Raw genomic sequence first — 25,170 nt, 5'->3', positions numbered from 1 at the left:
ATATTGGGAAAGGCTCCCTATTTTATACAGTGTCTAAGTTTGGGTCTTTAAGGCAGGTAGGACTGACTCTTTGCCCTGCATGTACCTGTGTAGGAAAAATAGGTTTTACTTCATTCATTGAAATGAAAAATCTGTTCTTAAATATGTATGAAATAAATGTGTGAATGTAGGTGAGGGTTTAGAGTGAAAACAATAATAGATGTTTTAGAATAGATTGTATTTGAGTTACAATTTTGACTATATTCAGTGTAAAGCTACAAGTAGAACTCACTTTAATAGAGTAACTGGAAGTAAAGGTATGGACTCAACTGAAATGTTTGGGTACTTTTTAAAGCAAAAAATAACATATTTTCATAGAAGAATAAATTCAGTTAATTTACCAGAAACTTTCAGAACACAGTTGTTTATATCTTAAAATTTCTAAGTATAATTATTTATGTTTCATTATAGTAAGCATGTAGATCTATATCTGAGTGTGTATAAAAATCATTTCTACTTTAAACATTGTCATTTTAGGGAAAACCTTATCTGTAGCTAGAATGGGTAGAAAAATAGTCCGCTTTACACTTTCCCCTTATCCTTAATTTGTGGCTCTTTTCAAAAGGTGTCTATCATACACTTGCAGGGAAAGTTGACAGTAGAAAGTAGTAGTCAAGGAAAAGACGAAACGTTCAGAGGCTGTTGTTTCAGCTCAGTCACTTTCATGATCTCGAAAACTGCTGTCCTATAGAAATTTCTGCAAGATGGGTGTGTTTTATATTTGTGCCATTCAGTGTGATAGCAGCTAGCCATGTGTGGCTCAATTTTACTTAATTTTAATTAAATAACCACTCTGACCAGTGACCACCACATTGGATAGCACATTCTAAAACAATTCTCATGAGATCCAATATTTTAAAATAGGGATATATTTACAGACTATTAGGTGGTCAATTTTTTTACCCTTACTAAAGGACACCTAATAGTGTGCCTTTAATAGAACCTTTAAAATACTTAATTTTAATTAATATACAAATATTTTCAGAATATTTTTATAATAGTTTTTATTTGTAATTTTTTTGTTCTAAAAATACTTTATTTTCTTTCAGATAATAAAAAATATGAAATTGCTAAGCGTTATAGTCTCCGTGGAAAATCAGTGCCACATTATGCTGCTGTTGAGCCTGATGGGAACGGTCTAATGATTATCTCCTACAAGTCCTTCACATTTGTTCCCGTTGCTCAAGATATTGAAGAAAAGAAGGATGAAAATATGTCAGAGAAAATCAAAGGTAATTTCACTTTGAATCTTTATAGAGCTCATGTGTATTTATATACATACATATTTATGTCTGGTTTGTCTTCCCAGTTACGGGTTTTACCAGGTGAAGATGGGTGCTTAATATTTTTTATTTTCCTTTACATTTACCAGAATAATCTTTTGTAAAATATACCATCTAAGTAGTATAAACTAATTTAACTTAATAATTTTATAATTACCAAAAATGTTTAAATATATATATATTAGCTTATCTGATTAGATGTTTAATAAATACTTATCAAAAAAATAAATAATGTCTATTTGTTGTTGGCATTTGAGAAGTCAGCATATTAGTATTGAAGATAGTAATCTTTTAAAATAAGCTCGTCTGTTCATTATAGGTGTATTCCCTGTTTTCCTGAAAATAAGACCTAGCCGGACAATCAGCTCTAATGCGTCTTTTGGAGCAAAAGTTGATATAAAACCCGCTCTTATATTATATTATGTAGGTAAAATAAGACCGGGTCTATATTATATTATGTAAAACCCAGTCTTATTTTACTATAAGAGCGGGTCTTATATTAATTTTTGCTCCAAAAGACACATTAGAGCTGATTGTCTGGCTAGGTCTTATTTTCTGGGAAACACTGTGGTAACGTACATGTTTTACTTTTCCTACTACTGAAAGAAAGTTCCTTGAGGGCATGCATAATCACTGACTGTTTTCTGTGTAGAATGAGTGAATGAATGAAGGTAATGTTTTAGAATGAAGAGTAACATGGTCTTTCAGGAGAAATTTACATTTGTATACAAAGAATATATTCAAGAGACCATCCCTCTGTAATCATTACTTGTTCATATTTCTGATGTTTATAGGCAAAGAATAATATATTTTTCTTAAAAGATTTTTCAATATTTAATTATAATTATATATATTACCCTTTGAATCTACCTTTTTTGTTAATTATTTAAAATAAAATTAGTTTCTCTTTTTATGTATTTAAAGCTTTTTAAAAATGAATTTTTTGAAAATACTAAATAAATATTTGAAAAATATTTTCCCTAGGCGGATAAATATCTTCTCAGAATACAAGAATTGTGCTTGGTGGCCTTTATTTATTTAGCCTCTTAATAACGTAGTTTCCTCATATGTGATTTTTTTTTTGTTATTGTTAGACTGGCTCTAAGATCCTATTCCGAATAAATTCACTTTTCTATCTTAATTATAATGTTAAACTCTCCTAGAGCTTAGCCAGAACAACTATGCATATTTCTAGACCACATGTTCTTTAGAACTTAAATCCTTAGTTGAGCAATTGTGAAGGAATGAAAGAATGCCTTAATCCTTGGAACTATTTTACGTAGTATCTAGGATCATGTGGCTCCAAGACAGTTTGCAGCCTAGGTGGAACACGTGTTTAAATCACTAACTACCAGTCCAGGTATTGTTTTTCTTGTTGACGTCTCACATTGTATTCTGAATGTCTTCTGAATTTATTACTATGTCTGTTTTTCCCTTTTAATGTAAACCTCAAATCCCCCCTTTTTTCTGTTTCCCTTCTAATAAACAGTCCTTACTAAATATTTGTACTCACTTTCTATTGGGAAATTTATTTTGCATTTACTTTGTGATTTTCACAATAATAAATGAAAAACAGAATTTTAAAAATTATATGGATAGCGTATTAATTATAGTATGTTTTCTTTTAAACAGTCTTCTTAGTATATATACTGGTTTCATTTTCTGTAAACCTCAAGAAGACTGATATTGTCTGTTGCCTATTTAATATTGTTATGATGATATAAATAATAGTATTTTCTTTGAAAGACCTAAAACATGATCTCTAAATAGAGAGGTACTCAAAGCAACCAATAACTGAGAAAACTATTTAGGTGTTTGTGTATGTTTAGTGGAGAGAGGATTTAAAAATTCTGACTTTCCCTTTAGTCTGTTTCCATGGTTTTTAATTTATACTAAAAGCTCATGTGATTTTGCAGAGTCCTCCCACCATATCTGGCGGGAGTTATCCATTGAGTATTGTGTATAAACTACCATAACTTTTGCAATAAACAAAAATACGAAGAAGACAAATTACTTGCCTAGGGAACTTATAGTTATCAATCTTTTAAGCTATTGTTCAAAGTTTTTCAGTGAATTTATATTAAAAATACTTCTAAAAGCAAAAGAGCGAGGATCTGAGAGGCTACTTAAATGTGATGCAAATTCGAAATTACCCCAAAGTAACAATTTTATCAACTGAGAACTCATGCATGTTTTATATTTATTTCTATGTTTGTTAAATTTTTTAACATCAAGTAAAAGTGACTCTTCTAGAAGATACACTATGTTTATGCTGTATCTTTGAGCATATCTAGTACCCCCAAAGTGTTTCCATAAAACAGTGCAAAAATAATAAGAACAATAATAACCCACATTTAGTGAGAGTGTATATTTAGATAACAGAATTGATATTAAATGTTTTATGTATATTAGCTCATTTAATTGTCAACAGTCCTAGAGGTATATGATATTCTGTTATTATATGGATTAGGAAAATAAGGCTCAGAGATTAAATTACATACCAAAATTAATAAATGGTTGAGCCAGGATTCTCAGACCCAGAACTAGTCAACTCTAGAGTACTGGTTCCTAAGCACTATGTTATATTTCTTCTGGGTGAGTGGATGGCCAGATTAATGCTTATGGATGCCATTAGGCAAATATTTATTCATTTTGCATTTAAGCACTATTTTCTTAGTTCCATAGTTACAACATGATGGGTCTAAAGGTGTTTTTTTTCTTTTAGTAGCCGGCATTTTAGGAGACAAGCAGAGAAGATGGAGAAGGAGGTGAAGGGAGGATTCTTTTACTGGGAACTTAGATAAAATATGCTGACAGTCTTTGCATTTCCTATGAAATTGCTTTCATGCAACAGAGTTGTGGGGTAGAATAGCCAATACCTTTACAAGAAAAATATATCTTTTATTTTTGTGTGGATGTATGTCCCACCAAATAATAATGGTCTCCTGTATCACAGTTACATTGCCCTAACATGGGTAAAACAGGGCAGTGGTGAAAGTTTCAAACAGTAATTCATGACATATTTGGTATTATTTGAAACTAGGAATGCACTCATTGTGTGTATATGTGTCCTAAGTAAGGGAAGAGGGAGAAGGAGAGGTACTAGGAGGCACAGAGAGAAGGAATGGGGATAAAGGGATCACTGTCATTAGTATTTTATGACTACTTATCTCCTAGAGTATTAAGTAAGCCTGGAAGAGGAAAATGTGAAGTGCAACTGCTGTAACTCTTTGAGTGAAATTCCCCAAAGAGATCTGTATGTGTTTGTTTATAATTACTTTTTTGTGAGATCACTAGAAAATACGCTAAGGTTTTTTTAGATAGGTATTCGTCTGTATGTTCCAGTCTCTAATTTTATATGTTCTATTCTTAATTTTTTATTATGGCATGATTTTTCTTTTCCCAATAGAACCTCTGTATTACTGGCAACAGACTGAAGACGACTTGACAGTAACAGTGCGGCTTCCAGAAGACAGTACCAAAGGGGACATCCAAGTCCAGGTTTTGCCTGATCACGTCAACATTGTGCTGAAGGGTCAGAGGGTTTTGGAAGGAAATCTCTACTCGTCTGTCGATCATGAAAGCAGTACATGGATAATTAAAGATAATAACAGGTATTTTTTTATAGTTTTATTTATATTTAAAATTTTATTTTTTATTTTTTATTATTTTACTTCCTTTTCTTTTTACTCTTTCTACAGCGGTTCCCTCAGAGGCGAATGCTATAATTGGTCTGATTGGTCTCTATATTGCTGATCATTTTTCTTAAGCTAGATTAAAAATGGAATTACTATGTCAAAGAATTGTAGTTAAGATTCAAGATACTAGTATAATTGTAGTTAAGATTAAAGATACTAGTATAGTTATTGCTTGCATTGTATGGTAGTGCTTTTCATTACCAGCTCTGGATACAATAATAACAGTAACAATAATAATTAATAGGTAAAAGTGGTTATTTATTTTAATTTGTACTTTTTAAACTTTTTAATAAAAATAATTTTTTTGTTGTTACCTTTAACTTGCTGACTAGATGGTACATTCCCATTCTTTAAGCTATGTAAAAGATGCCCTCAAACCGAGGTCCTCCCGTCACCAATTCTCTACCTCCCCACAACCACTCTTGTTAGTTTACTTTTATGTATATTCAAGCAGCATAAATGTTATTTTTGTTTTTTGACAAAAACATTTTCAACACATACTACACAGTTGTACAGTTTGCTTTTGTTAACTTTCAACAATAAATCTTAGAGACCTTTCCATAAAGAATGCATAATTATTTTTTATCCTTTTTTATGGCTTCATAGTATCAACTGCATAATCATTAAAAAAAAATTGATCCTTTATTGTTGGACATTTAGGTTGTTTCCAGGCTTTCGCTACAGTGAATATCTTTCGTGTGTGTTTGTGTGTGTGTGTGTGTGTGTGTGTGTGTGTAATTTCACATGTAGTGGAATATATATGGCGAATAAATACCCACAAGTGGAATAGTCATATTTCTTTGGAAATTGTGGATAATAAATATTTTTCTTATGTGAATTGGCCATTTACATTTCTTTTGTGAATTAGGTGTTCAGGACACATTCACAAATAATACATGATAAATTCAACTTCATCAAAAAAAGAGCTTTTCTGTATACCAAAATTGAGCACTTTTTCTCTTCTAAAGACACCATTAAGAAAACAAAGAGGCAAGCCATTGACTAGGGGAAAAAATAGTCCCAGTACTCATGAAACAAAGAACTTGTGTTCTTAATTATAATAAAAACCTACTAAAATTCATAATAAAAAGACAACCCAATTTTAAAAATGGTCAAATGATTTGAATAAACATATCACAATAGAAGATATATGAATGGCTAGTAAGCACATGAAAATAATCATCATTAGTCATTAGGGAAATGCAAATTAAATCCAGATGAGACACCAATGCATGGCAAAAACTAAAATGACTGATAGTATCAAATGTTGGAAGGGTGTGGAGCACCAGGAAGCAACTTGTAGCTGATGGGAGTGGAAATGATACAATCACTTTGCAAAATGTTCTGCAGTTTCTTACCAAGTTAAACATGTACTTTGTAACCTAGAAACTCTACTCCTAGATACTTAGCCAAGAGAAATGAAAGCACATGTTAAAAAAAAAACAACTCCCTCCCCAAACTCATAAAAGTATAGTTGTAGCTACTTTATTCATAAAAGCCAAAACAGCTGAAACAGCTCAACCTTCATGAAAAAGTGAACAGATAAACACAATGTGGTGGTATATTCATACAATGGAATGCTACTCTGCAATAAAAAAGAATGAACTATTGATAAATACAATATGAATGAATCTCAGAAACATTATATGGAGTGAGAGAAGCCAGAGACAAAAAAGTACATATGTGAGGTTGCATATATGTGGAGTTCTAGAACTGGCAAGACTAATCTATGGTGATAAAAATCAGAACAGCAGTTACCTTTAGGGGGTAGGACTGACTGGAAAAGAGTACAAGAGAACTTTCTGGATGATTCAGCATCTTCATTGGGTTACACAGGTGTATGCATGTGTCTAACTCAATGAATTCTACACATAAAATGTGTGAGTTTTGTCTATAAATTATACCTCAATAAAAAGGTAGATTTAAAAAAAGGTAAAAAGGTTAAAGGTCTTATAAAACTAATCTGCCTCTACTACCATGGCAATTTGCACATCTATTGTCCCAGGTACTTCACACCCCAATCATTTGAATTTATAAAATGATTCTCTTTCATTATATATGAAGTCTTCGTAATTATTGAATTCAGTGATAGATTGATGAATAGTATTAGGCACTTAATTTTAAAAGTGGTCCAATCTGGTCAGAAGTGGATATAAGTTAGATATTTTTACTCTCAGTACAGTTCTTGATTAGTAGTATATGACCCATGTGAGTCTTTGTATGAGTGTAAATCCTGGGAGTTTAAGAAATATATATCTAGTTGAAAACTGTTTTAAGCTTTAAAAGCAGATATCCTGAATTCACTTTATTAATGGAGAAATTTGGTGCCTTGGTTACACTTTTTTTTTTCCTTCTAAGTGTGTTTTTCTGGGACCCATCATCTCCGAGTCAAGTAGTTGTTTCGATCTAGTTGTGGAGTGGCCCATGTGGGGATGGAACCAGCAACCTTGTTAAGAGCACTGCGCTCTAACCAGCTGAGCTAACCGGCCGCCCTACACTTTTTAATAAGTTATTTTAAAAACTCAGTTATCTGAAAGATTGTTTTAAAGATATTTTATATCCACGTACTCTATTTAAACATGTTTTATGTGTGTGTGATAGATTTGAAGGTAGCATAAACTGGCAAACCAGCTAGTACAAATTGTTAAATGTAAGTCATTAAGCAGTAAACCAGCAAAGGTCTACTTTATGCAGATACTTTCAGCATTTAATACATGAAAACAGACCTGTATTGTTTCTTCCATTAAATTTTAATGTACTTGGTTACTATTTTATGTTGCAAAAGATAATTACAATGATGCGTAGGTGGTATCCTTGGTTTAAAAACACACGATTTTCTGTACTTGATTAAATTACTCGTTCATTTTCAACTAATGTTCCCTCTCCCGTTGGAAGAGTAACTAGTCTATAGTTTACTATGTATGGGGTTTTATGTTCTTTTTGGCTTAGATGACAGGATTTAATACTTAGGTAGGTATGCAGTTGTGCTAGAAGGGGTGCACTAAATGTGCAAATTTAATGATGGATCAGAAATTCTTTATAACTGAGACTGTATGAATTTTTCCTAACTTATTTAGGTAGCAACTAAGAACAGTATTTATACATTCTGGTCAGTGGGTAAACGTTCTGCACTAGTTAGCTACATGTATTTTTGCAGAGACGCAGAGCAGTGCAGTAGTGAAGAACATGGGCTTGGAGCACGACTGCTTTACTGGTTTGTGACCTTGGCGAGTTCTTAACCACTTAGTGCTTTTTTTTCTTACTCATATAATGGAGATAATAATTCTTACTTTATTTGGTTGTGGTGAGCAGTAAATGAGTTAAAACATGTAAAGTGCTCAAGACAGCACCTGGCATATGGTAAGCATTAGGTAAGTATAAACTGCTGTCATTATTTTTATTACTGTCATTATTACTATCTTCACCATCATCATCATTATCAAGATTAACGTTCTCCTTAGAAAATATAACTAAATGTGGGCATTGTTGATTGTGGTGGTAATTTTTAATGCTAATGATAGCAACTCATATTACATAAGAAATATATTTTGTATAGTCTCTTAAAATAACTAGTTTCAGAAAATTTTAAAGTGCTGCAATTAATTCATGAGGTGGCGATAATAACAGCCTTGAAAAAGAATAGCTGATAAGTTTGCATATGCAATTTGATAATTATGATAATAATTATTATTGTATTCTTGCAGTTGTTTGCTTGCACTTGTTTTTCCAGGGCATGGATTAGTAAAGATGGCACATGGAAAAGGCTGCTTTGCTGTGGAATAGCTACCACCGGCCCTCTTTTCTCTGTGTTAATAGCAATGGCTGCTCCCAAGATTTCCCAAGCTTACTCAGATTTCCCTTCCTATTCAGGAGGCACCTGGGCAACTCCCTGTCCTATGTCCACAGTCAGCCCTGACTGAGCTCCCCCTCCCTTAACCACTGCATCAGACCTTAATCTCAGGAGTCCTTGATAGGCCCTTTTTAGTGCATTTGCAACTTGTGCTTAATGGTGTAAATGTACAGAATTAGATTTTAAGTTGAGAGAGAGCACATTAACAACATTTTTTTCCTGTATTACCAAAGTTAATATTTTTCTAATTCCTACATTTCTTTACAATTCTTAAAAGTCTGTATTTTAAAAATTAACATTTTTGTTGATTTCACCTTCCTGATTAATAATTACCGTGTTTCTCTGAAAATAAGACCTAGCCGGACCATCAGCTCTAATGAGTCTTTTGCAACAAAAATTAATATAAGACCCAGTATTATAGTAAAATAATTTATAGTAAAATAAGACTTGTCATATTAATTTTTGCCCCAAAAGACGCATTAGAGCTGATGATTCGGCTAGGTCTTATTTTCGGGGAAACACGGTATATACTATGGCTACTAGTCTGTGAAAATAAAGTTAATTGGCTCCACACGGAAAGAGGTATCTTTCCAATTAACTTTATGTATCCACCCCCACCCCAGCCATCACCCTCACCACCACCACTCCCCAGTGAAATAGCTCAGATCCATGCTGCTTGCATGTCTGTTGCTTACATTCAGTAACACACTGCACACCTGGACTACAGCAGTACTTTCTGGGTGTTCTTACTCTTTCCAATCACTCCCCTCATCAAACCATTTGACATACTGTTTCCACTGGTACTTTCTTGTTTACTTATTAAATCTAAATTATTTATACTTGGATTATAGATTTCCCATCATGTGCAAAATTAAAAAATGAACACAATTTTTGGTAACACATCTAGACATGGGAAGGGTAATTTCTATGGAAGATTCTTCTATTTGGTATTAGTTGTATAATTTGTATAGTTGCTTAATATAACAATACTTTTTTCATTTAAACTTCTAGCTTAGAGATTTCCTTAATTAAGAAGAACGAAGGACTGACATGGCCAGAGCTGGTAGTCGGTGATAAACAAGGGGAATTTATAAGAGACTCTGCCCAGTGTGCAGCAATAGCTGAACGTTTGATGCATTTGACTTCTGAGGAACTGGTAAGCATTGGCAGTAGGAGTTTGACTTTCTAAGGATCCAGAAGTATGTTATGTGAGGATTTTGCTATATTTTTCAAACATATTTCTTTTCCTAATGTAAAAGACACATATTAAGTATTGCTGACTAGTGTTTGAATATGGTGTTTAAAATTCTAATATTCAGTCCTTACACTATGTGAATACGTGTGTGTGTGTGTGTGTGTGTGTGTGTGTGCTGTCATGTTGTATAGGGTGAATGTGCATGTATGTATGTATATATCTACACACACGGTCATCTCCACTTAACGACGGAGATAAGTTCTGAGTAACGACTCATGAGGTGATTTTGTCATTGTGTGAACATCATAGAGTGCACGTAGACAGACCTAGGTGGTCTACTACACACCTAGGCTGTATGGGATAGCCTGTTTGTTCTAGGCTACATGTGTGTACAGCATGTCACTATATAAAACAACACAAGATTAAATCAAGCACTAGAAATGTGATCAAGAGAGATGGTAAACACAAGATGTACGAGGCTGCTGCTGGAGTAACACAGCACACTGTTTTACAGCAAACTTTTTTTATAAGTGGAAAGAGTAGACCCTAAAATAATGATTAAAATTATAATAAATACATAAACCAGTAATATAGTCGTTTGTTATCACTATCAAGTATTATGTACTGTACATAATTATATGTGCTGTACTTTTATACAGCTGACAGTGCAGTTTTGTTTACACCAGCATCACCACAGACATGTAAGTAATACATTCCATATCACTTACGATGGCTATGACCTCACTAGGTGATAGGAATTTTCCAGTTCCATTATAATCTTATGGGGCCACCATTGTATATGCAGTCTGTCATTGACTAAGATGTCATTATGCAGCACATGACTGTGTGTGTGTGTGTGTGTGTGCGTGTGTGTGTGTGTGTATGTGTGTGTACACTCCTTTAGAAAAATACCAATGCTGACAGGAAACAAAAAGTATGATTTTACTGTCTACCTTGCTAATTAATCTACTTATCATCATTGAAATTTTCTAGGTGCTCTTAGAATATCACAAGGGGGATATATATCATATACAGTGCAATTAGTTTTGATTGACAAAGTGATTCACTGTAATGATTACAAATGACAATACTCTACTTACCCAATTATGAGATTTTGTTGAATATATTCCCACTGTTAACTTGTAAAATAATATTAAGAGTTTGAACAAGTGTTGTGTAGCAGTACATCAGAATTTCAGTTACATGTTCATTCACCAAAATTATATCAGCACATGTAAAATGTCTGTCTTATTGCCACCTAGAATTATAGTGATGAGGAAAACTGTATAATAGGGTTAGTCGCATCCTAAGGTAGAAAAGGAAATATTAGAATATTTAAATGAAAATCTCTCTGTCAAAATAATACATGGCCAAAATGGAGAAACTAAGTTTCATGTTTCCCAGCAGTAATTGAAAATTTTGGGAATCACTGGAATTCATAAATAAGACTACAAAACTTTGATTTCATCGCATGTTACAACACGCCATGTAGACTGCATTGCGCTGTGTTCATTCATTCAGCAAGTATGTGTTGTGGAGGGCTCTGCAGTGGTGGCTTGTTCTGAGGTTGCAGATAATTGCTGCTAACTGCCTTTTACACTTGGTGATTTCAAATGAATATCGGCATACATGCGTGAGTTATTTATGCCCGAATCCCCGTGTGTTTGTTACATTTTGAAAAAAACAAACATCGAGTCTTGTCATCTGCAACTGAAGTCAGTTTTGGGTTTTCCAATCTTTATACTTTTTCTTGCCTAACTACATTGGTTAGAACCTCTAATCCACTGTCAAATAGAAATGATGAATAGTGAAAGCAGACATTCTTGCCTTATTCGCGATCTTGGGAAAAAGAATTGAGTATTTCAGCCATGAATGCTTTAATAGATATCGGATTATTTTGGGCATCTATTTCCATTCTTTTTTTTTCCCCCAGTTTCCAATTTTATTCATTTCTGTTATTACATTTATTATTTTCTCTCTTTTGCTTACTTTGGATCTATTTTGCTCTTTCTTTTAATTAAAAATTTGGATTATTTTTTACCTTACTTCTATTCCAATGAAAGGATGTAATGCTATACACTTCCTTCTAAACACTACTTTAGCTGCATGTCCCAAATTTTCAGTGTGTCTTCTTAATCCCAATGGGGGGTTGATTTGATGCTGGATTTCAGTTTTTTACATAGCTGATCTTTATTCCTTGTTTGTTCTTACTGCTAGGACAGAACCCAACTGAAAGTCTGGGTTGTTTACCAGGGTTTCTCCTCCTGTGTGGGCCATGGTCTCTAATTTTGGTCTCCCAAGCACTTTGATAATATCAGAAATCAAAGTTTTAGTCCTTTACCTGATGCTTTCCACTATGTTTTTAATTCAGCTTGGAAATTAGTAAATGGCACTAGGAAAGCAGCAGAGTTGGATTCCCTTCTCTGCTGTTGTTCCCTTTTCTCTGTAATCTGTTGTTCCCTTTTCTTGTAATCTTGTCCTGTTAAGTACTGGCTGCCTTAATAGTCCTAAAGTTTTCATTTTTGTCATCCTCTCTCTGACATGGGGAAGTGAAATGGGAAGGGAAGGAGGATTATTATGAAGACTGCTTTCTGTATTCTGCCGGACATACAAATCTTTTTGAGTCTCTGTGGCAGAATGGCCCCAGTTAATTGCTGGTATTGCCGCCTTAGCCAGCCACAACAACCAGAATTGTTTCCATTGCCATTTAAATTGGAGCAGACAGCAATTTGGAGGCACAAATAGGTGCCTCCATATCCCAGCTTTGCCCTTTGTGATCTATAAGTTTATGTTTTCATCAAATTTGAAATATTTTGGCCATTTCTTCAAAATTTTTTCCATTCTTCCTGGCCCCTTCCAGTTACTCATATATTAGACCATTTGATATTGATCCACAGGTCACTGGAGTACTGTGTTTTTATTTTTTGTCTTCCCTGTGTTTCATTTTATTTATTCTCTTATTGTGTTTCAAGCTCACTGGTCTTCTACAATGTCTAATCAGCTGTCAATCCTATCTATTTTGTTTTCCATTTTAGATATTATATTTTCCAGTTCTATATCTAGAAGGTAAATTTGGTTCTATTTTATATCTTTCATAATTTCTCTCAACTTTTTGGTTTTTTTTACATCTTTGAGTATATACAACTTGTTTATAATAGCTGTTTCAATGTTCTTTTTGCTGATTTTATCATTCCGTCATTTCTGCCTGCTGATTAAGTTTTTATTGGTCATGGCTCTGAAATTTAGTTTTTAGTTAATGCTGTAATATTAACATTTTTAAATATGAAGAAATCCACTCATTTATTTTCTGGTCTAAGAATCCAAATCCAGATAAAGAAAAACCTCCTTGTAATGCTCAAGAATTAGAAGAATGTGATATTTTCTTTGAAGAAAGTTCCAGTTTATCCAGATTTGATGGCAATACATTAAAAACTACTCATGTGGTAAGTTCTTGATAATGATATTTCTAAAAATTTGTGAATAAATAGAAGATACTCAGATGACATGATGATTGACCAAGTAATATATTTTACAAAGATGTCTTAGTTAGCAGTTACTGGCTGTGATATAAATCCCATCACTCCATAAAGTAGCAACTTTTCACAACACCACCCCTCTATAAAAAATGTTGTATTGCTTTGATACCATTGCATATTTGATAATCTTTCAGTTGGCTTTTTTCGGTGCAGGTTTTATATACAGTTATGCCTGTAATGTATAATAACGTCATGTCTTTTCATTTAACATTATGGCATACCATTTCTTCATGATTGAATGTTATTTCAATCTCTGGTTTATTGGTTGGATGATACTATAATGTTATTGTTGGTGTTCGTGTGTGTGTGTGTGTGTGTGTGTGTCTGTATGTGTAGTGGTTTTCTACAGATTACAATACACATGTTTAAAGTTTTCTGAACTGCATTATTCATGATGATGGTGTTTTTTAAAATCTCCTTTTACACGAAGTATTTTCTATATTCAAGGATATTTATCTAATAAAGAGTTATAGAAGTTATATTAATGACTCATGGACTAAGGCTGTGACAAATTGATTTTCATTTTATGTTCTCATTAGTAATGGTTGTAATTATTGCCTGTTTCACTGCATTTTTACAGTGCCTCTTCAATTTTTCATTTTTCACTGCCTCTTCAATTTTTTTGTTAGATCTTTACTAATTGATGGGTAAGATATAGGATCTTGTTTTAATTTGTTGCTTTTTTTTTTTTGACTATTTCATATATTACTTTTGACAATTTCTTTTTTTTTATGAAGAATTTTTTCATTTATTTGTTTTAGTGTTTCTTACTGATTTGTAGGACCTGTTATAAACTTAGAAAACCCTTCTGTGTCAAGTGGTTTAACTTTTTCCTATTCTTTGAGTATTTTTAATCAACTCCTTAATTAATCTGGGATTTTTTTTTCCAGTTTTTTGGTATGCCATAAGTATATAAATTGATTAATTTTTTTCCCTTAAAATTCATTCTATTCAAAAACTTTGAGAACTGTGCATTACAGTACTGAAGAATGCTGCCTGGACGGCTTTGATGTAGTTCCTGTATTCTGGGGTGTGGTCCTCAGCTTTTTATATGTAGATTTTTTGAAAATTTAGAACTTTATTACATATTCTTGCTTAGGGGAATCATTTATTACCTAATATTGTACAACTAAGTGCATGTGTCAGACAGTTGTTTATGTGAGAAGGGTCTGTAATAAATCAGTGGCTAATTTAGAGCTTTGCACGTAGAAATTAATTTAGTCTTATTACTAAAACCAGAAGTGTTGGGAGTCTCAGTCCAAGCAAAAGCAATAGAAGAGAGAACAATTTTATCTCGTTATTTTGTTTTTAAACCTCTCAGTCTTTGATATAGATCAAGAAAATTCTTGAAAATTTCTGCCAAGTTTGGCCTAGTGTGTTTCTTTGTCTTGTATAAGTTGAGGGGACAGTGAATTCTAACAAAATTCATGGAACCAAAGTCAGAAGTGTCAATGGGAAATTGGTTTAACTGAGCTGACTGTTCCTCTTACTCACTAACCTTTCCTAGTCTTTTTTGGATACTTAACTTTAACTAATAGCTGGACAATACAGTACTTAAAGGACTTATAAAAATCAGCATTTTTATATTATATACCTGTGCAGACAAATGTGGAATGGCAGAATAGTGGCAAGGCGAAAGTACCATTGAAGCTATACCAAAATTAAATTCTTACTCCTACAATTAATTTCTATTACCTGTACTTCTCTTTTCCACCACTCACATTTTATGTTTTTTGGTGTCACAGTTTACATCTTCTTATTTGTGTATCCCTTAATAAATTATTGTAGTTATAGTTGTTTTTACTATTTTTATCTTTTAATTTTTTACTAGCTTTATAAGTGATTAACCCACCACAGTTACCGGTGCGATTTATACTTTCATGTTTTCCTGTTACTAATTAGTGCCCTTTTGTTTCAACTTAAAGAAGTCCCTTTAACATTTCTTGTAAGGCTGGTCTGGTGGCGATGAACTCCTTCAGCTTTTGCTTCTTTGAAAAAGTCTTCTTCAATCTAAATGACAAGTTTATTGGGTAGAGTCTTCTTGGTTGGAATTTATTTCTTTTAGCACTTTGAATGTTTAGCACTTGCCACTCCTTTCTGGCCTGCAAAGTTTCTCCTGAAAAAATCTGCTGATTGCTTATGGGGATTCCCTTGTACATAACAAGTTGTTTTTCTCTTGCTGATTTTAAGGTTCTCTCCTTGTCTTTAACTTTTGATACTCTCAATATAAAGTGTCTTGCTGTGTGTCTCTTTGGGTTCATCTTATTTGAAACTCTCTGGGTTTCCTGGAACTGGAGGTCTTTCCTTCCTCGGGTTAAGGAAGTTTTCTGCCCCTTTCTTTTCCTTCTGGGAGCCCTACAGTGTGACTGTTGTTCAGCTTGATGATGTCCCATAAGTCCCGTAAGCTATTTTCACTATTTGCTGCTCTGATTGGGCAAGTTCCACTGCCTTGTCTTTGAGTTCACTGATTCTTTTAACTTCATCTAGTCTGCTGCTATACCCTTCTAGTATACTTTCCATTTCAGTTATTTTATTCTTCATTTCTGTGACTTCTGTTGGTACTTAATTATATTTACATCTCTGATGAAGTTCTCATTTTGTTTATCCATTCTTCTCCTGTGCTCAGGGAGCATCTTTATGACTGTTATTTTGAAGTCTTTATCATGTAAATCACTCATACCCCTTTCATTAAGGTCTCTTTCTGAGGTTTATCTTGTTCTTTAGAATGTATTCATTAATTTCTTCATTTTCCTTGATTCCGTGTGTTGTTACTATACACTGGATTTAACAGCCATTTATTCCAGTCTTAAAGGAGTGGCCCCATATACCGTGTTTCCCTGAAAATAAGACCTAGCCGGACAATCAGCTCTAATGTGTCTTTTGGAGCAAAAATTAATATAAGACTTGGTATTATGTTATATTATATTTTATTATATTATATTATATTATATTATATTATATTATATTATATTATATTATATTATATTATATTATACCTGGTCTTATAGTAACATAAGACCGGGTTTTATATTAATTTTTGCTAGAAAAGACGCATTAGGGCTGATTGTCCAGCTGGGTCATATTTTCAGGGAAACACGGTAGGTGATGAATCTTATCATTCATTCAACTCTGTCCTGGCTCTTGGTTGTCTCTCAAATTTTGTGATTGTCCAAGCAGCCTGTTTTACTTTTAGTGGCTCCCAGTCGCTGAGGGTGTATCAATACTTGTCATGTCTCAAAAGGGAAGATTTCAATCAGCATGTAGATACAGGCTGATTGGAAGCCAGACCCTCATGCAGCAGCTTTTAAAGTATGCAAAATGTATATTCCTGTGGAAACCCCAGGTAACTTCTGCTGGCCACCGGAGCCAGGTGATCTAGCAGTGTGCCTTGTGTGGCAGCTGCAAAAATCCCAGTGCCAGCCAAGTGTACAAGCTCCTCTCCAGGCAGTACCGCTGATCTGGGACAAGTCAGAGGGAGAGCAAAGAGAGTGCCTGCTGGTCTCTGTTCCTGGGGAGTCTCCGTCCCTGGGGAAAAGCTTAATAAGTCCCTAGATATGTGGCAAACCAGAAGACTGCCCCTAGGCTGAAGCTCCAGAACAAGCAAATAGTCCTTTTTCACAAAAATACTGGGGGTGTTTTTGTTTGCTATCCGTACTGTGTAAGAGCTGTCTGATTGTTACCATCACATGGCACCTGGAACACAAGCACCACTGGACACCACAGCTAAGCAATCGGGGTCATCGCCTGGGCAGCAGCCACAAAAGCTAGAGCACCAGATGTAAAAACTGGGGTTCCAGATGTGGCTCCCATCCAGAGACACTGGCATCCTGCAGTGCAGCAGAGGGAGAACAAGATAGCACATCCCCTCTAAGATCTCAAGAAGGTGATAGCCGGCTCCTAGATGTGTGCTTAATTAGAAGACTGCCCTTCAGGCCACAGTTAGGAAGATAAGCTTTCACACAAAGACCAGGTGCCTCACTCTGTTGCCTCTCTGCTGTACCTCGGGGATGGTGGGCAGTTAAGAACTATTTCTCTGTTGGTTACAGTCCTATGGGACCCCTGAGCTTAAGCTCCTCTGGCCACCAGAGCCAGGTGATTGAGAGGTTTCCCCTTGGGTGGCAGCCACAAAAATTGGAGCATCTGAGAAGGATACAAACTCCTTTCTGGGAAATAGTAGTGACCTGTAGTGAAGCAGAGGGAGAGCACAAAGTTGGTGCTGGTCAGTGTCCGTACCTGGAGAGTATGTCAGTAGGTCCCTAGATGTGTATTAAATTAGATGCCTGCTTGCATCTCATGCCCCAGTGACTTTCAAAGCTAGATATGTTGGGAGCTCATCTCTAAGGTACAGGTCTTACAAGTTGTTCCTGAAGTGTGGGGTTCAAATTCATTGCTCCTCAGGGAGAAGCTCGGGTTTGAGTTCCTTCCCAATGTGGTTCGCCATGCCAGGGGTGGGTGGGTTTTTCCTAGTTCACCTGATGTGTAGGAGTTGCTTAGCTAGTTTTTCGGGGTTTTTTTTTTTTTCAGAGGAAATTGATTCATATGTAGGAATAGATTTGATGTGTCCACACAAGGAGGTGCATTCAGGATCTTTCTATGTCACCATCTTGAACTGGAGCCTCCTAAATATTCTTATCGTTGTCTCAGTTGGGTTAAATTTGACACCAAAGTTGTTTTGTACAATTATAAGCACTTCAATTTTGCTATTAGTCATTTTAATAAATGTAGGCAAAGATTCAGTGAAGTAAACAGTGTATTATATGAAAGTCAAGGTCTACCTGGTCAGATGTAGTTTCTTGGTATACCCAAGAGGGTACCAGCTGGCTTGTCACTGGAGGAAGGGAATGAAGGAGTTATAATAGTTTGTTCAGTGCCACATCCAGTTTAGGAATTAAGTAGTGCTTTATTGACAGTTTGTGCTTTCGTCAACGTTTGCTTCAAGTTCTCGCTCCTTGATTTCATTTGTCATGACTTCAGATAATTTAAAATTACCTGTACATGCAAAGGTCAACATATGTCCTTATAGTTTTAAGAAAAAATACTATAACGAAAAGGTCAGAACTCTATATTGTAAATGACAGATTTTCTTCAAACTATAAAATTCCCTGGAAAAAAATGTGAATCAGGGTTAGAATTTGGCATTTGAAAAGTAAAATGTTAAATGACTGTATGTAGCAGCACCAAAATTAGAAATAGTAAGTATCAGAACTGAAGAAGACAAGTGATAAGATGGTAAGATGTGGTGACTGGGATATAAAGCTCAAATGAGAATTCAAAAAAAATTGAAGCTGAATTATTTTTGCTTCTGTCTAGAGCTGTGGTCTGTATATTTTGTAAAACATTAGCTACTGGCCACATAATATTAATAGCTATTAAGCACTTGAAATATGGCTTTTCTGAATTGAGATGTCGAGTAAATGTAAAATATACAATCAGATTTTGAAGATTTAGCATGACAAAAAAATTTTTATTAATAATTTTATATGAATTTTTATGATGAGATGATGGTAGTTTAGATATGTTTAAATAAAATCAATTAATAAAATTAATTTATTCTGTTTCTTTTTAATTTTTAATGTGGCTACTAGAAAATTTAAAATTTATGTATGTGGCCTACATTTTATTTCTATTGGACAACACTGGGCTGTAGTAATCAAATTAAATACAGACTCAAGCAATCAAAAGTTCATAGAATATTTTAAAAATTAAATTACAGTGAGTTTCTTAGATCACATACATGGTCCTATTCACCATATATTGCTTAAAATACCAGATTGAAACAACTGAAAAGAATATTTGCAATTTATAAATAAACCCATTAAGACAGGAAGCAGAAGAGTTACAAATAGGAAGTAATTCTTTTAGGTCAATGTCATTTTGAAATCTAGTAAGTAGCAAAGGCACATACTCAATATAAAAATTCTTTCAAAAAGATACTAAGGATAGGATCAGAAGTTATAGAGGAAGAAAATACTTTTAGAAAGTATTTAAACCAGTGGTCCTCAAGCTTTTTGGTCTCAGGACCCCTTTACATTCTTAAGTTCCTTGAGGTACTTAATATTTTTGTTTATTTGGATTATGTAAAATTTGACCATATTAGAAATTAAGCTATCTATATAATAATTTCCCTGCTACGGCTGCCGTAACAACGTATTGTAGACTTGGTGGATTAAACAATAGAAATTTGTTTTCTCACAGTTCTGGACACTAGAAGTCTGAGATCAAGGTGCCAACAGAGTTAGTTTCTTCTGAAGCCTCCTTGGCTTGTCCATGGCTGTGCTCTTCCTTTGTCTTCACATGGTTTTTTCTCTGCATGTGTCTGTGTCCTAATCTCCTTTTATAAGGACACCAGCCATATTGGATTTGGACCAACCCTAATGACCTCATTTTAACTTAATTACTCTTTTAAAGGTTCTATCTCCAGATTTGGTCACATTTTGAGGTACTGGCAGTTAGGACTTCAACATATGAATTTGGGGGGTGGATATAGCTTAGCCCATAACAATATCCTTCACTTAGATTTTAGCAAATGTTAACCTTTTGCCACATTGGTTTTTTTCTCTGTTTTCTACCTCCTCTTTTCTTTGCTGAAACATTTAGGAAGGAGTTGCACATGCCACAGGTTCCTTTACCCCTCATTTTTTTGTGTAACCACAATACAATTCAGGAAATTTAATTTTGATACAATACTTTTATCTACTATGGAGTCCATATTCAAATTTTACCAATTGGTCAGATAATGTATTTTATAGCAATTTCCCCTCCCTGCTTTGGGATCTAATCCCATGTCATATACTGCATTTAGTTGTGATCTCTCTTTATTCTCCTTTAATTTGGAGCATCCAGTTATGAAGCCTTTATGACATTGACTTTATTTTATACATTTTATAGACTGTCTCCAATATTTCCTGAAGATTAGATTCAGGTATTACATTTTTGCCAGGAATACTACATAAATGATATTTCCTTTCCAGAGTATCACATTAGGAGGAACTTGGTGGGTTTTCCTACTGTTTTTTTCCACCTTTTATCGTGATGTTAAATTTAATTATATGATGTGCACCAGGTTTCTCTGCTCTAGAGTTATCATCTTCCCCTTTGAATTAATAAGGACTTTGTGTGAAGGTCAAAGTAATCCTTTTAAAGGTTTCAGTAGATTTTGTCATTTCTCTATTCCTTTTCTTTCTACAGTGGCTTTCTGTCATATTTAGAATAATGTCTAGGATTCTTCCATGTTCTACAAGCCCCCTTCAAACTTTCTGTGACTCACTGTATACGTTTTAAATTGAGACTCAACACACACACATATTTGAAACAGAAATTTCACAAAGCAGTCCTTATTGTATAAGACTCCATTGTATAAGTTCTCCATGTTGTGTAAGTACTCCATTCCATACTATTTTTAATGAAATAAAATAGAAAACTCTTTTTTCGATCTACTAAATGTATTTTGCTACCAGTACTGAGACCCATAGTTTAAAATCCAGTACTGATTATCTTTCCTTTTCCACCTAGCGCACTTGTCTGTAGCCACTTTGGCCTTCATCCTTTTCCTCATACGAAAAATGCTTCTCCTTTATGCCTTTGCATTAATTAATCTTTCTATCTGAAGTGTTCTGCCTTTTCTTCTTAGTTCCCTCACTTTATTCTGGCCTCTGTTCATGTTACATTCCATCCCTTACTAACCTATGTCAAACACAACCACATTATCTCCTCACCTGCTTTTTCTTTTCTTTTTCCTCATGGAATTTTGTATTTTCTGATACATTTATATATTTCTATTGTCTGATATATCCTCCATTTATTTTCTTTCTTACAATTTTTAGTAAAGTAAAAATGTAAGGGCATTTCCCCCAATTGCATTTTACATCACTTAGCTAAGATCTGGCATTTTCCTACGCCCAATCTCTAGTCAGTGTTTCAACATCTTTAATTATATATTTCACTTCATGAACGTGTGTTCAAACAAAAATATAACTCAGGATTTTATGAGACTTCTTTGCCATTGTTTATAAACATCAACTTTAGACATGCCACACCTGCACAACTTACCAACACATTTAACTGACCAAGCAGAATATACATATATTTTATAGTATGTGGATTACCATATCTGAAATAGTGCCCAGCCAGGGGCACACTCTGGTGGTTGCTTAATAATTACTATAAAATGGGCTCTGGAAGACCATAGAGTGGCGGTGATTAAGAACGTAGGTTTGGAAGCACATTGAATTGAACTTAAATCCCAGCTAAATCCCACTTATTAGCTTCTTGACTTACTAAATCTCTTAATGTCTTGAGTTTGAGTTTCCTCTTCTATAAAACGGGATCATATTCTTCATTCTCAGGAAGTGAAGATTAAATAAGGTAGTTGTGAAATATTAGAAAACTATGTATATATTGGTCTCTGACCCCAGTTCCTGGCACACAGCTCCTAAAATCTTTGTAATTTCCTGATAAGAGCACTAGGAGCATATTTTGTTGTAATATTTGATCTGTGATCTGGTTCCTGACACAGCTCTCCCAAATCCCTTGGAATTTGATCCTCCAGGATATGAGTGTCTTTTGTTTTAATGAAGCAACTCCCGGTGTACTCCTAGATAACTTCAAGACGGGCTGATCACCAGAAAGACCAAGACATGATTACGAGCTTGGAACTTTCAGGCTCACCTCCCATCCTCCAGGAAGGGGAGAAGGACTGGAAAGTGAGTCAGTGATTGCTCATGACTGTGTGATGAAACCTCTATAAAAATCCCACAGTACAGGGTTTATAGCGCTTCTGGGCCACAGAACACATGGAGGTATTAGGAGGGTGGTGTGCTTGGCGAGGAAATGGAAGCTCAGTGCACCTTCCTCTGTAATTTGCACTGTGCATCTCTTTCATCGGGATGTTCACCTTTATCAAATCCTTTCATAATACACTGGTAAAGATAAATGTTTCCCTGAATTCTGTGAGCCGAGCCATTTTAGTAAATTATCAATGCCAAGGAGGGGGTCATTGGAACCCTGATTTATAGCCAGTCTGTCAGATGTACAAGTGGCAACCTGGGACATGTGATTGGCGTCAGAAGTGGGGTAGAGAGGGGGAGTCTTGTAGAACTGAGCCAGTAATCTGTGGAATCTGACGCTATCTCCCAGTAGATTGTATCAGAACTGAAATGAATTGTAGGATACCCACTGGTGTTGGACAATTGCTTGATGTGTGAAAAACCCACACATCTGGAATCAGAAATGTTTTGTTTGTGGTAGTACTGTACTGTAAAAGTAAAGCAGAAACACAGGGAATATGTTTACTTATACAGTAGTAGAAACAGAGCAACTCAATATTTCATGCATAGGAAGAACAGTAAATTTTAACAGTTCCATGGTACAGAATATGAATTTGGAATTAAAGTTTCATGTCATTAACTTTTCAGTCTGGCCTCCTAACAAATACTTTGTTTCTGAATAGATAAACCCTTTCTTAATACTACTTTTGAATTTAATTTCGTAATAGCAGTGATTAAAGGTTGTTTAAAAGTCTTCACTTTGACATTTAATCTTTAGAAGTCTTTAATTGTTAAATGTTCTAAGACAAGAAAAAGACAATTGACTACCTGGAATTCATTTTTCAAATTTTCTCTAGAGAATATTTTACCTAATTGTAGTCTTCACTGGTACTTCAAAGGTAAATATAACCTTTTCTACAATAAACATGACAATAGAAGAAATGTAGAGTTTTATTTGCCAAAAGGTTTAAGGATTTAAGAGGGTTTTTTGTTTTTATTTTGTTTTTTTAATGCACTATTTATTTGGCATTAACAAAGAATTAGTTTCCCAAATAAGTAAGTTGTCTAATGTAAATTAATTATTTTAAGTGCTAAAACTACATTTAAAGCTTCCTTTTTCCATGGAATTTTACTAAAATTTATTATTTGCCCAACCTCATTTGTAGAGCATTCTTAAAAGAATAATATTTTACTGATGGTTGAATATCATTACTGTGAATATTAATTACCATGCTGTATATGTCTATAGTAATACCCTTAGAGGCATTTGAAGTAATTTGGGATCTTTACCCTACACTAAGTAGCCTTAACCTACTCCACTTTAAAAATTTCTGTTCTTGTTGTGCGTGCTCCTGTTTTTGTTTTTTTTCCACTGCGAATAAGCTATTAGGTGCTATTCTTACTTTTGACCGTGTCTGCCCAAAGCAGTCATCCTTTTCCTTCTTTCTTATTTGCTGTCTCATTTTGCTGTTGGCCATTAAGATGTAAACTCAGTGGGATTTGGGGCATCTGTTCTTGACTATTCTGGGACGTTTTGAACATCTTGTTCTTGATTCTTACAGGTAATTGCCCATGCCAGATATAGATAATGTCTCACTTCCCTGTTTTGTCTGCTTCAGATTGCAATATGTCTTATTCTTCAAACATTTTCTTTCTTTTTCTTATATTGATTTTTGTTGTTGTTTCTATAGGACCATACAAAAGTACACTTAATTTCAATTGTACTTTTTAATTATCACACTTCATTTTCATTCACTTAACAAAACTAGTTACTTTAGTTCATAATGTTACTTCTGGTTTGATTTTCTTTTGTACAAAATATTGTTATCTGGACTTTTAGAGGTTGCAGGGAACAGAGAAAAAAAAACCTTTGAATATCTCAAGTGCTAGATGTTTAGTGTGAACATACATGGAGATGAAGGAACAGTAGAAACAACCTCTTTAGATGTCATGGTGAACTAGAGGGTCGTTCTGTAAACAAATGTGTTGGCAAGTCAGGCCTAAAGGAGAAGTGGGACATTAGAAAATAGAACATAGTTCTAATGACCAGATAATCTGCTTGAGAATGAAGTGTCCCTTGCTCTCTACTTCAGTGCTGTGCCATGGTGATCACATCACCATCGTCTTTATTGGCTTCTGCTGTTCATGCCTCTTTCTCTGTTGATCGCTTACTTTCTCCTCATATCATGGTTTCTAGTTACTACAGTCTCTATGGATAATCTTTTGCCTGTCTTCTTTTTTAGTCATGTGTGTGTGTTTATTGTCTATTTGGGCATTTAGGCTTCCCAAAGAATATTTTATTATTTTGGCCAGCCACCATCCAATAATGGGAAGCACCTGTTCAAGAAAATACTTCAATCTCAGATAAAAGATGGTTGCCTTTGAGTTAGATGCCTACCCCGGGTTCTCTTAGCAGAATCCTGGGGAATAAGGTCCTACAGTATACAGTTTGCCTACTTGTGTATGTGGAACCTCTTGTGGATGTTGAACTGTTGCCAGTCTGCTGATTATAAGTTGAAGTCCTAGGCTTTTTAAGCAAGTTTATAATTAATGAGCAAGGGAATTCCAGATGCCTTGGATATAGAAAGCTAAAAAGAGTGTTACTCCCAATGTAACAATAAAGGACTGGAAAATCTGTAGAATCCTTACTTTTAAAAAAGAGATTTAAATCTGAGATTACAGGGCAACCAAGTAGCTTGAAATCTAAGGAAAAATGGGTGTCACTAAGAAGAGATGGGTTACGAGGACTGGTTCATCTGAGCATGGGAAGAAGAAAGGTCTGCCATATAAGTGGGTAAGAAGAA

At 34.4% G+C, this 25,170-nt stretch overlaps 1 protein-coding gene across 1 annotated transcript in view; it reads left to right on the top strand.

The window, feature by feature from the left end:
* Positions 1–25,170, top strand: part of NUDCD1 (NudC domain containing 1) — a 59,490-nt gene that overhangs the window by 23,609 nt on the left and 10,711 nt on the right. The window contains 4 exon segments of the mRNA XM_033126748.1: positions 1,089–1,271; positions 4,732–4,936; positions 9,882–10,026; positions 13,383–13,508. Coding sequence (XP_032982639.1) covers positions 1,089–1,271; positions 4,732–4,936; positions 9,882–10,026; positions 13,383–13,508 — 659 coding nt within the window.

This window comes from Rhinolophus ferrumequinum, chromosome 14 (genome assembly GCF_004115265.2).
Source record: "Rhinolophus ferrumequinum isolate MPI-CBG mRhiFer1 chromosome 14, mRhiFer1_v1.p, whole genome shotgun sequence".
Taxonomy (NCBI): Eukaryota; Metazoa; Chordata; class Mammalia; order Chiroptera; family Rhinolophidae; genus Rhinolophus; species Rhinolophus ferrumequinum.
This window is presented reverse-complemented; position numbering and strand designations above follow the sequence as displayed.